The 15,489-nt window shown below is 40.0% G+C and overlaps 1 protein-coding gene across 1 annotated transcript in view; it reads right to left on the bottom strand.

The window, feature by feature from the left end:
* REEP3 (receptor accessory protein 3) overlaps window positions 1-14,571 on the bottom strand; it is a 77,970-nt gene extending 63,399 nt beyond the window's left edge. Inside the window, exon 1 of the mRNA XM_024561342.3 lies at window positions 14,178-14,571. Within this exon, the coding sequence (XP_024417110.1) occupies window positions 14,178-14,209 (32 nt within the window). The 5' untranslated portion in view covers window positions 14,210-14,571. The remainder of the gene's footprint in view (window positions 1-14,177) is intronic.
* Between the last annotated feature and the right edge of the window lie 918 nt (window positions 14,572-15,489).

Genomic DNA, 15,489 nt, shown 5'->3' with positions numbered 1-15,489 from the left:
CATTAAAAAAATGAAAACTCCTCCAAGTTTTGCTTCCCAGAAATAGTATTGTAATAAGTCACGTGTGCCTATATTTGTTACTCAGCAAAACACTCACTTTTAGAAAATATATTTGTTCTTTACCCAAATGTTTAAACCTGTGGAGACTGTTCCCTAAGAAATTTACTCTTTAACAATCAGCCCTGGCTGGTATGGCTCAGTGGACTGAGTGCCAGCCCGCCAACCAAAGGGTTACCAGTTCGATTCCCAGTCTGGGTTTTGGGCCAGGTGTCCAGCTGGGGTGTGAGAGAAGCAACTACACATTGATGTTTCTTTCCCTCTTTTTTTCCTTCCCTTCCTCTCTCTCTAAAAATAAATAAGTAAAATTCTCAAAAGGAAAAGCAGTCAAATCAACCTTTTTAATAAGCTAAAAGTTAGCTACTTTTTCCATGAGTCATGATCATCTAAGAACTGACAATTTCCCATTTTCTTCTTCACTTACAATCAGTTTTACTTTTTCACTGACCAAATAGAGGCAAATTAAACAAATCATCCTAGAACTTGAGCCCGTTTATGAGGAAGAGAAAGGGAAAAAGCTGCCGTAACTTAAATATTTAAAGACGATACCTGTAAATTTTGTTATTTCACCACCAAATTTAAGACTTTAGGTTTATTAGCACTGGAAAAAACCTTTAAAGCAACAGAATCCTTCTAATGTATGAAATAGCTATAGAATAATTCCAAATAAAAGGCTGTTGTGTGATCACAACATTGGAAAGATTAAAGAAAGCCAATGTCTTTCTCCATGTATAACAAAATCACGACACCACGTAAGTTTTGGGGTGGTTTGTTGTGCTGCAACAGATAACTGAAAGCAGGAAACAAACAAACAAACAAACAACTCCAGGTGGCCTTGGTGGCAGTTAGCACAGACTCTTGGGGACCGAAGTCAGGGGTGAATCAACACTGCCTGATGAGTGGCTGGGGAGCACTGGGAGGCATAGCGAAACATAGAGGAAGCTGGCATCAGAGGCACAAGGAACACCTGGAGGAGGAGGACTGCAGGGCTGCACGTAGTGACTCGGACTGCATGTGTGGCGTCCTGTAGCCTGGAATGCACTCTGAGAGACGGAAGTGAGGCGCTGAGGTCCTACCTAAGCTAGACAGGGTTGGTAATGTATTAGGCTCACGAATGTATAGAGTAACCTTACTTAAGTTAAGGTCCGTGAGTTGGTGTCTAGAGAATATTAACATATAAAACAAAGAGACGAAATAGAAATACATTTCAGAAGTCTGTTTTGCCTCATCTTTCATTGCATTATAATTCTAATAACTTTTTAATGAAAGGGCTACAACTCTGAAATACTACAACCCTTGCAATAATGCAAATGGACTGTTTAAGGAACAAGGACTGATAACTATTTCTGTATAAGCCGTGTAGGTATAAAGGATATTCACACAGACTATCGGATTTCTGCCTCTTAGCAACCTCTGTGAGCTAAGCAAGAGCAGAATTGTCCCTATTTCTAGGCAAGAAGTCATAAAACTACAAAGAAGTAGTGACACCACTTGTACTGACTCAAAAGTAATGACTGGGATATTAATTTTACGGAACTCTGAAGTTTGTATCTTATAATCAGACATAAAAATACTAATGTTTTTACCTTATACACAAAGAATGAAGACAGCATAAATGTGTATTGCTGCAAATGTGCTATTCAGCCAACCTGACAAATGTGATATTTTACTGTTTGCTAGACTGTTCACGTGCTAGTTGGGAATATGAAATGCCATTTCCAAGTTGAATTTCTTTCGTGAAATACTATAGAGAGTGTTGTAATAAAATCCAAACATTCCTTCCACTACATTCCTTTCCTTTAATATTTCTGTAATTCAATCTAAAAAGACCAACCAAGTTTGTCTGGAAAGACGAATTTTTCGTAGATCTCTCATGTTGCTTATTGCTAAGCTTCAAATATTTTCTAGGTACTCAAATGTCTTTGTTTTAATTCAACCAATCACTGAAAACCAAACTAAGGATATTTTACAATTTTTGTTTCATTGTTTTAAAATGGTAACAATATTTTACAGTTCAATTCTACAGATATTTTTGTCGCATTACTATTTCTCAAGAAATTCATCACCAGGTTTTCTATCTCCTAACTTCTAGTGCAATAGTTTCAAACCTGGTTGTGCATTCTGAGCACTTGGGGAACTTTTAAAAATAAGGATGTCTACGCCCAATCCCAGATCAATTAAGACAGAATCTTTGGGAATGGGGTCTAGAAAAGGTGTTTTAAAAGCTTTTAAATACATTTTTACATTTAGAATAAGAACTTTGTGAACTCTTATTCTAAATGAAGACTCTAACACATCTCTATGAAAATGGATACTCTTAATTTAGCATGTGTTCAGTTAGAGCGAAAATAACTGTATTAAGACTTTTGAGATGAAAAGTTATCACTTTATCAACCATATTTTTCAAATTAAACACTAGTATTAATTTTCAACATTTATAAATCTATATAGAACTGATTTTCTGGTTCAAAGATGTAGTTTTAAAGTACCCCATCATACAAATCCCTTATCATGGGTGAGTAAGGTTGGAAAATTTTATCCATTTATTGGGAAGCTTTAGGATTGGTTTGAGGAACTGAAGGTTTGCAAAGCATAAGACTCTGACAAAAAAACCCAAACCAATAATAAATCACTGATTTCAGAGCCCATTTGTAAGCTACCATTCTTTTGTTTGTTTTTCTCAAACTAGAAATCCCCATAGACAGAACTGGAAATCTACTAGCTAATGTCTCACAATCATGTTCCTGAGGTGCTGTGAGGCTCTGAATGTCCCTTTCTTCTCCCAAGTCAGCACAGCACATGGAATGACAGGGAAGCAAGGGACAGCCTAACAGGCCAAATGAATGGTGGCCACCAGTGGGTGACAGATATATTAGCCACATCACCCCACAGCAAGGCCAACCACATGGAAAACACAGATCTCTCCACTTAATATTTCCCATCTTCTTCCTATTGTACAAATGATGCTCAGTGTGCATAAGGAATCAGAGATACACATTAGCATTATCTCATTATATCCAATAGCAGGTTCCAAACCATCCCAGATTCTAGGACTAATGTTACCTCCTCTGCAATACTGGAAAATTGCTTTGAAACACATAACCTAAAAGTTAAATTATTCTTATCTTATTGCATCAGGAAATTTTATACAATGTAACATTTTTGGGCCAGCTAAACTAAACTATCAAAATGGATAAGCAACATTATTTAAGAATACAAAACAAACATTAAGAATATTATTCTACATTTCAACATCAACATCATCTCTTAGGTCTGTCTTAATACGAAAGCAGCCTTAGTGAAAGCACATTAATTTATACAGTTTCTAAGACACTTAGTTACTTTTTATAGCCATATCCCACACATCAAACGGGTAAACAAGAAAACTACCATCATCTGAAAATAACTAGGAAGAAAAAAGAGAAAGCTTTTAAGTGGCCATCTATGTACATACTTCTAAAACTTTGAAAACCCTTCGGGTAAATAAGAAACTAGGCATTCTTCACTGGACTCATACCAGCTTTGAGAAAAAGAAGGGACTAAAGACAAGCCTGCCTGGTGATTTCACAGAGGTTCTGGCCTTCTGTTCACATTCTCTTCACAACAGGTGCAGCCCCTTCCCCCCCTCCATCTGGGGCCTGGCTAAGCACTAAAACTGGCCTCCACACCAGCAACGAGCATATGGCCTAGAACAGGGGCAGCCATCTTTTTTTTCTTGCTATTATCTGCTCCCTGCTGTCTTAGCTTATCCCTTTAGTTACTGTAGATATGTTGGTACTGACCCACTGCAAGTGTTAAGCACTTAAAAAAATGTAACAGTTGATATAAAGAAGATATGACACATACTTCTAAATCATGAAGCATAATTAAGTCAGTAAGTCCAACTTCGAAATAGAATACCACCAATACCATTATTCCATAGCCCTTTCTTCTTCTAGGGTACTCCCTCGGAGCAAACCCCCATCCTAAAATTTGTGTCTATAATTTTTTTTTGAAAAACAGATTTTGCATATATGTATATATTTCTAAATTATATGTTGTTTAGTTTTACCTATTATGGAGCCTTTAAAATGCTATCACACTAAATGCAATCATATCTTGTTCGTTAAAAAAAAAAAACCCAACAACAAAACACTACTATTTTCCTATCATGTTAATCCATGTTGATGCTTGTAAGTGGTATCTCATTCAGTTTTACTTCATTATGTAAATATACCAACATTTATTTGCCCATTCACTTCTCCACATAGATTAGTATTCTTGGTAGATTTTAGCTGTAAGAACTTTCCTGTAAATGTCCTTGCAAATGTCTCCTGGTCCATGTGCCTGATCCTACCTAGTTATGAAACTGGTGGATTACTGGGTATGTGAATGCAGACAACTGTAAGTTAGGGCTATATTGTTTTCTGAAGCAGTTGCGTCATCTACTCTGAAATAGGCATTAAAAACAAAAATCCTGTTGCTCTACCCATCCTTGTCAGCTTGGTATTTTCAGACTTTTTAACTTTTGCCATCTAGAAGGTGTGAAATAGAATTTCAATGTCTTAATTTACATTTTCCTGAAAACTAATGAGTTTTGTGTATCTTTCAACATGTCGTTACCACTAGTTTCCTCTTCTAGGAGGGGCCTGGTTCATTTGTGCGTATCACTTTAAATTGTCTATTTTTTAAAATTGCGTTTAAAGAATACTCTTTATTTTCTGACTCATGCTTTGTTAGTTATATATGTTACAAACTGTCTTCATTTTTTACCCTCACTGGGCCACCGTTCTCCGTGCTGGCTTCCTCCATACACCTTCTCCCCAGTCCCCAGCCTACTGACGGATAGAGAAAAATTAGCAATATGCGTCTCCAAATTGTTTTTAACATTTTCTAGCCTGAAAGTGATATTCAGAATTAGGTATTTTCATGTAGGCTGGCAAAGATCAAATTATTGTTAGGGATGGTGAATTTAGTAAAATGGATATTTAACTACCACTGTTGAGAATGTAAAGTGAATCTTGATAGGGGTGGTGACACCTGAGTGTATACATTTGACAAAACTCATTATGTAAATTCTATCTCAATAAAGCTAATTGAAAATGTAAAAAATAAGCATAAATTATAACATAGGGTTATAACATTGGTTGAGGTCTGGTTCTAGAGCTAAAGGGTTATAACATTGGTTGAGGTCTGGTTCTAGAGCTAAAGGGTTATAACATTGGTTGAGGTCTGGTTCTAGAGCTAAAGCGACACTTACGTCCTCCATTTAGTAAGCTACGTGACCGCCTTGGCTGGGCAAGTTATTTCATATTTCTAACCCATATATTTCTCAATGACAAAATGGGGATAACAGCACAACGTCTGTTATTAGGCTGCTATGAGATATAAGCAAATTAGTTTAAAGGAGCTTAGAACAATGCTTGATACAGAATGAGCATCAGATATACATTAGGCTACATTTATCAGTCACTTCTTTTATGACTCATATTGCAGGGTCTGAAAAATTCTTCTCTACAAAATCGTAATTATAATGACATTCTCCTTTATTTTCTTCTAAAAGTTTCAATGTTTTAGGTTTCACACTTACGCAGGAAATCCATTAACCATTTATTTTTGAGTTTGCTGTGAAGGATATAATTTCATTCTCCCCCCCCCCCAAGAGATTACCAAGTTTCAGAACACTATTTATTAAATTATCCATCCTTTCCCACTGGTTTTGAATACTACTTTTGTCACAGCAGATTTCCATATATACCTGATTAGTTTCTGGATCTTTTTTTTTTAAAATATATTTATTGATTATGCTATTACAGTTGTCCCATTCCCCCCCCAACTCCACTCCATCCTCCCCACCCCCTCCCTCCCACATTCCCCCCCTATAGTTCATGTCCATGGGTCATACTTATAAGTTCTTTGGCTTCTACATTTCCTACACTATTTTTATCCTCCCCCTGTCTATTTTCCACCTATCATCTATGCTACTTATTCTCTGTACCTCCCCCCCCCCACTCTCCTATTGACAACCCTCCATGTGATCTCCATTTCTGTGGTTCTGTTTCTGTTCTAGTTGTTTGCTTAGTTTTCTTTTGTTTTGGTTCTAGGTGTGGTCATTAATAACTGTGAGTTTGCTGTCATTTTACTGTTCATATTTTTTATCTTCTTTTTCTTAGGTAACTCCCTTTAACATTTCATATAATAAGGGCTTGGTGATGATGAACTTCTTTAACTTGACCTTATCTGAGAAGCACTTTATCTTCCCTTCCATTCTAAATGATAGCTTTGCTGGATACAGTAATCTTGGATGTAGGTCCTTGCGTTTAATCTTGGGTAATGTAATTATGATGTGCCTTGGCGTGTTCCTCCTTGGGTCCAGCTTCTTTGGGACTCTCTGAGCTTCCTGGACTTCCTGGAAGTCTATTTCCTTTGCCAGATGAGGGAAGTTCTCCTTCATTATTTGTTCAAATAAGTTTTCAATTTTTTGTTCTTCCTCTTCTCCTTCTGGCACCCCTATAATTCGGATGTTGGAACGTTTCAAGATGTCCTGGAGGCTCCTAAGCCTCTCCTCATTTTTCCGAGTTCTTGTTTCTTCATTCTTTTCTGGTTGGATGTTTCTTTCTTCCTTCTGGTCCACACCGTTGATTTGAGTCCCAGTTTCCTTCGCATCACTATTGGTTCCCTGTACATTTTCCTTTGTTTCTCTTAGCATAGGCTTTGTTTTTTCATCTACTTTTCGAACAGATTCAACCAATTCTGTGAGCATCTTGATAACCAGTGCTTTGAACTGTGCATCTGATAGGTTGGCTATCTCTTCCTCACTTAGTTGTATTTTTTCTGGAGCTTTGAAGTGTTCTGTCATTTGGGCCATTTTTTTTTTTTTTTTTTTTGTCCTGGCGCGTCTGTTACTTTAAGGGGCGGAGCCTTGGGTGTTCACCGGGGCGGGGTAACGCTGGTTGCTGCACTGTGACGCTGTACGTGGGGGAGGGGCCGAGTGGGAGCAATGGTGCCCACTTCACTCTCCTTTGGATTTCAATCTTTCACTCTGATACCCACAATCAAACTGGGCCCCTCTGGTGCTGGTTCCTGAGTGGGTGGGCTTGTGCACATTCTAGGCCCCTGTGGGTCTCTCCAACAACCTCTCCCGTGCGGCTGGGAGTCTCTCCTGCTGCTGCCCCAACCCCCACGGGTGCTTTCAATCAGAGGTTTGAGGCTTTATTTCCCCAAGCCGGAGCCCTGGGTTGCTCTGTCTGCTTCACTCCCCGCCGTTTGTCCGGTTTATCTATGTCCGAGTGTGGGGCCTCGGTGTGCTACCTGCCACTCTGCCTGCCCCGCTCTCCGCCACTCCGAGTCCGGCCCTCTCGGTTTATCTGCATGAATGTGGGGCCGCAGGGTCTGCTAGTGCTCAGACTGCCGGCCCCATTTGTCCCACACTCCGCCAGTCTCGGTCCTGCCACGGCCACTCGAGTCCTCTCCGCCCTGGTGCCCGTCTCCACCCCTCCTACTGGTTTAGATGAATGTTTATTTTTTATTTCCTTGGTGTTGGACCCCCTTGCCGTTCGATTTTCTGTCAGTTCTGGTTGTGCAAGGAGGCGCAGTGTGTCTACCTACGCCGCCATCTTGGTTCTCCCCCAGTTTCTGGATTCTTGATTGTGTTCCATTAAGTCTATTGTCAAGCACAGCACACTACATTGTCTTAATTACTACATTGTAATAAATCTTTATATGTAATAAGGCAAATCTCCCTTCCTGGTTCTTTGCCACTGTCTTGTTAATTCCTGAGCATTTGTTCTTTCCTATGAACTATTAGGTTCCTAGAAAGCAAAAACAACAAAAATTTTGTTGGAATTCCACTGAATTAATAGATTTGGGAAGAATTGATAACCATCATCTATTATTGATCCATTAATATAACCTATGTATTTATTAAGATCTTTTATTTTTCAATCATGATTTATAACTTTCTTTGTGGTTTTTATTCCCAGTGTTGCAGTGTGTCTCTTAACAGGATGTGATGTGTTTAATTCATTGTTATTTCCACCATCTTTTTTGTCCATATGTTCCCTCACCTACTGCCTTCTTTATTTTGGTCTTTTAGAGCCCTTTAGCCTCCTCTTTTTCTTTATTCATTTGGAAACTTAGATTATAGTTATAACCTTTTAATTTATAGTTTTAAGATTATATTTATAACCTTTTAAAATTATTATATCTTTGCACAGGACAGACAATGCCATTCTCTCCTCACCTTTATTGAAAGTAAAGCAAAAAAGAGTAAAACTACACAAAAAAGTGAAGAAAGTACAAAAGAGAGTACAAGACAGTGATGATATACTTTGAAGTGAGGGAGCAGAAATAAATTCTTCAAAGGAAGAAACTGAATGTTTTCCTTCCTAATACAGTTCCTCCTATCACATACTTAACATGCATCTAAATATATATGATCATGAGTTCAGCAGAGATCCGGATTGGAGATGTAAATTAATGAGAGTCCTCGCAGGAGTGTGGATAGAAAATAGAAAAGATCTAAGAACTGAGACCTGGACACACCAACTTTAAGAAGTTAGGGCATGTGGTGGTGGAGGGGAGGGGAATGTGGCAAGGGAGACAGAGAAGGGAGTAGCCAGTGAGTTACTAAGAAAAAAAAGCAAGGTCAAGTACTTCAAGGAGAGAGTGAGCAATTGTATCAGAAGCTGCTAAGTCAGATGTGGACCAAACCATCTGTCCATGTGGAGGTCACTGCTGACCTAGAGAATGGCAATTTCAATGAAGTGGTTGGTGGTGGCAAAGCCTAAATGTTATGTGTCTGAGTGACTTGAAACAGAGGATGTGGAGAAAAGAACACAGGACTGCTCTGTTGTGGAGTTTTTGCTTTAAAGAGTGGGAGAGAAATGGGGTAATGAGAGGAAAAGTATAGTAGGATGAGTTTTTGTTGTCGTTTTAAGATGGGAGAAATAACAGATGTTTGAATGCTGACAAGAAAGATCTGGCAGAGGGAAAACAGTTGATGCTGGAAAGGGGGAAAATTGCTGGGGTATGGTTTTTAAAGTATGCAATTTAGACTCTAAAGGCACCCATTAAATATAATTGAAAAGAATGAGTTAAGCAAAAAGGATTGAGGTTTTATTAACTGCCAGATAATAAGATTGTGAAACAAAAATAAAAATGTGTTACTGATGTAAAAAGGGAAATACTGATGTATGAAAAAGGAAGTCTCTAAATTCATCCAATTCTACATGAGAAAGTCGTTCTTATCAAATACCTGGAGTATTAATTTATATTTAGAAGTGAAATATCACAAAGTAAAAAATGAACAAGTAAAACTGCATTAAAACTATACTCCTTATGCAACTAAAAATAAAGTATCTTAAGAGAAGTATTAGACTGAGAAACATATTTGCATCAAATACGACTTAAGGTTAATTTCTTTATTATGTGAGGTGCTCCAACAAGTAAATTACCCAGCAATCAAGAGAGAGATGGGTAAAGTACATACAAAGTATTTGCACCCTGGGAGATACAATTTGTAAATATCAGGACAAATATTAACCTTGCTAATAACTCAAATGAAAAAGAAAACAATGAGATTCATTAAACTTATTAGGAAAGTATTAAAAAATTAAACCCTAAATCTGGCTATATTACGATAAAGATATTACACGTTACTGGTGGCAATATAAAATATTAATATCCTTTTGGGAAGCAGTTTGGCAATTCCTATCAATTGCCATAAAAGTATTTATAGACATGGACTTAGATATACTCCTCTAGCATATTTATCCCAAGGAAACACATTTAAAAAAGTACATATAAATGATATCCATTTTAACATTATAATTACATTGAGGCATTACTTATAATGAAATATTAGAAATTATCTAAACTACAAAATTAAAAAATAGGTGAATGGCTATGAAAATGATGAGTACTGGCCTGATCAAATCAAAGATATAAAATAAGATTTCAGAGCAACATAGGAAATGCTTACAGTATAATAAAAAATAGTAGAACACTTTTTTTTTTTTTTACCCTACTCTAATTACAACAGCCTCCTAACACAGAGACTGAAAGACAAATGTAAACTGAAAATAGTTTAAACACTCAGTATGCTGGGAATATTGGGGAATATAGTCTTCCTGGTTTTGATAACAAGTACTAATACTGATTGAATATCTGCCCTGTGCACATTATACTTGATTATGGACTATGGACATTATGTATACAAATGCATTTAATTCTATGGGGTATGTCAAAGCCAGTGGTAGCGCTGATATTTAATTCAGGCAATGTCTTTAATTCTGATATTTAACATACTATATTATATACAAAAATTAAGAAGTGTTAGCCCTGGCTGGTGTGGCTCAGTGGATTGAGTGTCTGCCTGTGAACCAAAGGGTCAGTGGTCTCATTCCCAGTCAAGGGCACATGCCTGGGTTGCGGGCCAGCTCCCCGGTTGGGGGCGCGTGAGAGGCAACCACACAGTGATGTTTCTCTCCCTCTCTTTCTACTTCCCTTCCCATGTCTAAAAATAAGTAAATAAAGTAAAAAAAAAAAAATGTTAGAGCCCTAGCCCTGTGGCTCTAACGTTGATTGGAGCATGATCCCCCTGCACCAAAGAGTTGTGGGTTTGATCCCCTGTCAGGGCACATAGGGGAGGCAACCAACAGATGTTTCTCTCTCACATCAATGTTTCTCCCTTTCTCCTTCCTTTCTTCTCTTTCTAAAGTCAATAAACATATCCTCAAGGTGAGGGTTAAAAAAGAAAAAAAAGTTAGAAGAGTGGGATTACCCTCAATCTGTTAAGAGTCATGTTTCAAAACGTAAGGTATGGGCATCATGTATGAATGTAATATTATTTGGTAATCTCAGATTAGTATAACCTTAATAATTGCCAACTAACCTTTGAATCTTGTCTGTAAAGTTAAAGTACATTGATTTTAATAAAAAGTCCTCTCACATTATCCCAGGAAGCTAGAGTTGTACAAAAGAGTTTGGAGATTACCAGATCAGATCCTTTATATCTAAAGATAGAAAATGAGGCCTATAGTCAGTAAGAGACTGACTTGAGGTCATTCAGGTGGTTAATGTAACTAACAGTAGGTATAAATTCCAGGTTTCACAATGGTAGTCCAATGATACTTCTTTCTATACTATCTTACTTTCCTTGTCGGTGAAAGGATCTATGTATTATGTTCTAAATGTACAATAAATGCAAGGTAACACACTTAGTGTGGTTTAAACTAACTTATCTTTACAACAGTTTTAAGGATGTAAATATAACCTTTTTAAGACCAGAACACTTACACTTAGATGGGGTTAGTATGTTTCCCAGGACCACACAACTTTAACTGGCATCCAGGTCTGATTCCAAAGCCAGTGCTCTTCGCTGCAATGGTCTGCCGTAGGTCTGGGAAAAAAGTGCTCATGTATACAGGGGGCTCTGGTTACAGAGGTTCCTTGTGTTCCTCGTGCATGCCAGCAGAGGTTCATGCTGAGAAAGCTGTCTGATTTTTCTTTAGGCTCATGACTAGCTGGCTGTACAGATGGGTTAGAAAGAATATTAAGTAAATTCTATCTCCCGGTGTAAAAAAGGTTTGAAGTTTGTGTAGGTCCTAGGATTGATCTTTTGTGTCCTCATAATATAATCAAAGGAACAGAAAGCATTCAGTGCACAGATGTGGAGAAAGTGATGAGCAAAGGGGCAAAATAGAATGATGTGTCTGTTTCCTGACAAGTGGGCTTTCTAATATGCTAATGGTTCAATGGCTCATGAAATACATTTACATGATCTTTCCTCCCTCACATTTTTGCTCCCTTTCTTTTGTCTCACACTTTAAATTCTGTAGCTTCTAGTGCCCCAGGCTATAATTATAATCCCCTCTCTCCAGTTAGGGAGCCCTCTAAGTCTTCAGTATCTCTCCAAGTACAACCATCTCATACAAGGGAAAAAATCTTCTAAAGCAAAGCCATCGCTTCCTAATAAAACCTATCAGTTCTTTCTGAAATTCCTTGAAACAGGCCCCAGTCTACCTTTCCAGCTTTCTCTCTCCCCAAGTCTCTCAAAACCTCTGTAACTAATCTGGGCTTTCCATCCTCTGTGCTTTGGCCCACAGTGATGCCTTTATCTGGAATCTTTTCTTTTTCATCTTTGTCTAAATTCAGTCTGTCCTTTAAGGCCCACCTCAAATGTAATATCCCTTGCTTTTTCTTTTTTAAATTAAAAAAAAAAATCCTCACTTGAGCATATGTTTATCTGAGAGAGAGAAAGAGAAACATTGATGGGTTGTCTCTGGTATGTGCCCCAACCAGGGATGGAACCCGCAACCTTTTGGTGTATGGGACAACACTCCAAACAACTTAGCCACCCGCCCAGGGTTCCCTTGCTTTTTTATTCCCCAATCGAATATATGCCTTCATTGTCTGACCCCTGTAGCATGGGGTGTAACTCTTACAAAACTTGACATTCTGATCTGTACTACAGGTATGGTGTACCTGCACTCTCCGTTTCATTAAGATCAACTCTGTGTTACTAACTGCTGTGTTATAGGTTGCACCTAGAAAAGACATTCATATTCACAGTCAATGATAAAAAACAAAAATATGATTTGAGTACTGCAAATGAAATCAATTATGCTTCACATTTTTTTTTAAAATCAGTTAAAGAACTGGTCAAAGGAACTCAGAGTTAAACACACAAAAAAGAAACAAAGAATATAGTTTCTTGATGGGGCACTTAATTTTCTAGGTGCAGACACAACATTTGATAGACCTCTACTAGGTCAAAAAAGGTATGTCTGTATTATGTAAATGACACTCAAAGAGAGACCCAAAAAATGCTAAAAAAACAACATGATGACACCTGTGATATACTTTTATTTCTTGAGTTTGTACAGATAAACACAGGAAGCTCTTGATCTAAAATTAGAAACTGTACCAAGAAAGGATAAACTGCATTAAGGCAATCAAATGATAAAATTTGAATGCTATTGCAAATCAGGCTGAATATGGCTACTAAGCTAATAATAGACTCCCTAACAAAATAAACCCAAAATTCACAGAAAATTTAGCTTTCACCCTAGTTAGAAACAAAATTAATATTTCGTAATGGTTTTTATTCCTCCACATTCTGAAACTAATCAGAGCAGCCAGTTGCCACATGAAAACATTTCATAAAGTTCCTGAGATAGTATTACTCCTACAGAGATCATGAATAACAAATCCAGGTGTCCCTGGCTGTAATTACGTCATTGCTGTTTACTTTATACCTTTTTTTTTTTTTTTTTGAGGAGGTGGGTAAGATGAAAAGGATGAGGAGAAATTAGTTTAAATTGCAGTCAAATAACTTTACAGAGTAAACGCAACTACAAGAATTTTTTTTGTGGATCTGTAGTACTTGTTGGTAAAATCACAATGAAACGAACCGATAACTTGAACAAAGGCAACGGGCACCTGCAGCTTCTCAATCACTTAAATATTTCCGCTAAAATCGCTAAATTCTGGAATCTAGGAGAGCAGGCGGTGTCACCTTACAACAATGAGCTCCTTTCTCGGTAAACTGTAAATCACGCGGCAACTGGGACCCTTCCCAGGAAGCTGAGCTAGGAGCTGTCTTGGGTTTTTAGACAAATCTCTCCTCCTACCACACGTGACCGAATGGCAATCTGCAGCAGAGACAGACATTGCAACGCACCATCCGCGGGATACAAAGGATCGGTAGGCTGCTGCATCCTCGGGAGGATCGCGGAGCTTGCCACGCTCAGCGTCTGTAGAGCCTGCGCAGGGCGCCGCTGCAGCCGCAAGGCGCGCAGCTCCCGGGCGGCAGGGCGGTGCCCCGCAGCGCAGGGAGAGGGAGCAGAGAGCACGCACCGCCTGCCCTGAGCTCCCGGCTACCAGGCGCAGCGGGAGCTGGGCCACTGAGCCGCACACGGTCCGGACGCAGCCACAGGACCCTCGTCCACTGCAGGGAGCCTCACAGCGACGTGGACCAGGGTAAGGAGGCCGAGGGCCCCTCCAGCACCCCGGCAGGCCCGAGGCCCGACCAGCCCACCCCTGCCTAGGCCCGGGCCTTCCCTTCTCCTGGCCCCTGGCTCTCCCAGCACTTTCCCCGGGCCTCGCCTGGACTACGGGGCGCTGTGAGTAGCACTTACACTACGGCTCTGGAGATCATCCAGGACACCATCTTCCCGGAGGCTTGGACCCCACCTCCTGGGTGGGTGGACGCGAGCGGGGTGGACCAGGCCACCAACGGCCCGCTGCGTGCTCGCCTGCTCCCTGGGGCCGAGCTGGCGCCCTCGGGAGCTGGGCCCAGTTTCTGCGCCTGGCCGCCCGAGTTGGGAGACCGTAGGTCCCTCGCCCGTCCCCGCCTTTCGGTGGATCGGCTGCAGAGCCAGCCAGCCCCGCCCCTGCGCTCTGCTGATAGGTGGTGGCGGCGGCGGCGCGTTGGTGGAGGCCAGGTCTGGTCGGTGGCGATCAGGGGTCGCAGCCGGCGAGACCCCAGACCCCAGCCGGGCCAGAAGGTCTCTTCCCCCGACTCTGCGCTCTAGCCCCGCCCCCTCCCTAAGTCCCTAGGACGTCCCCCAGGCGTGGAGGGGGGTAGTAGTGGCCGGGTCTGGGGAAGGGGACTTGAATGTAGGGATTATCATTGCTCGTGTGAAAAAATAGTAGCAGGAACTGTGTCAGATTGAATTGCTTGGACCAGGCCATAGATTCTGAGGAGGCAAAATTTTGACGTGTGTTTAGCCACATCCGGTGTTCTCACTGTTCACTGAGACCCAGCGCCCTTGGCATCCTTAAAGTACTTCATTTTGAGGGAAATGTCGGTAGGATACTTGCACAGTCCTTACGGTGTTACCGGATTCTCAAGGTGGTGCATGGTGCAATGCGGGGAGGGGCAAGGAGGAAAGCCTTGGGTTTCATGTTGCAGCAGTGGGTGTAGTGTTGATAACGCTGTCCTGGGCCTTTTAGGGCACCTTTCCATCACAGCATCTGCAAAGCCTGTTTTACAGACACATGTTTGAGCCTGCCAGATATTCAAAGTAAAGCTGGGCCTAGGATTTCTGACCTGTCCTGCTATTTCCAGCTGTCTTACTTCTTGTGAGGTTGGATTACTGGGTACACTTTGCAGTTTTTGCAGATAGCATAATTCAAGAGGTAGAATTTTAAAACTTTTTTGGTGCCAGTATCAAATTGAGAAGTTGATCTACAAATTTAGTCTTACATATTTTTTCATTTAAGATGAAAGTGAAAGATAATTCTAGTGGTCAGATGGTATGAAGGGTAATGGATATATGTGGGCCTTGAGTCCAAGAAAACATAATAGCTTATTTGGTGACTATACCATAATTTATTCTATTTGTTCCTCAGTTTCCCCATAGTAAAAAGAGCCTAATAATACTATAGGCTACCTTTTGCCCTTTAGGGGTGACATGAGCAATGCTAAATATCACATTTAGGAAATTC

Source organism: Desmodus rotundus, chromosome 4 (assembly GCF_022682495.2).
Source record: "Desmodus rotundus isolate HL8 chromosome 4, HLdesRot8A.1, whole genome shotgun sequence".
NCBI classification, from domain to species: Eukaryota; Metazoa; Chordata; class Mammalia; order Chiroptera; family Phyllostomidae; genus Desmodus; species Desmodus rotundus.
Note: the sequence above shows the minus strand (reverse complement) of the source record. Positions and strands in the feature narration are given on the sequence as shown.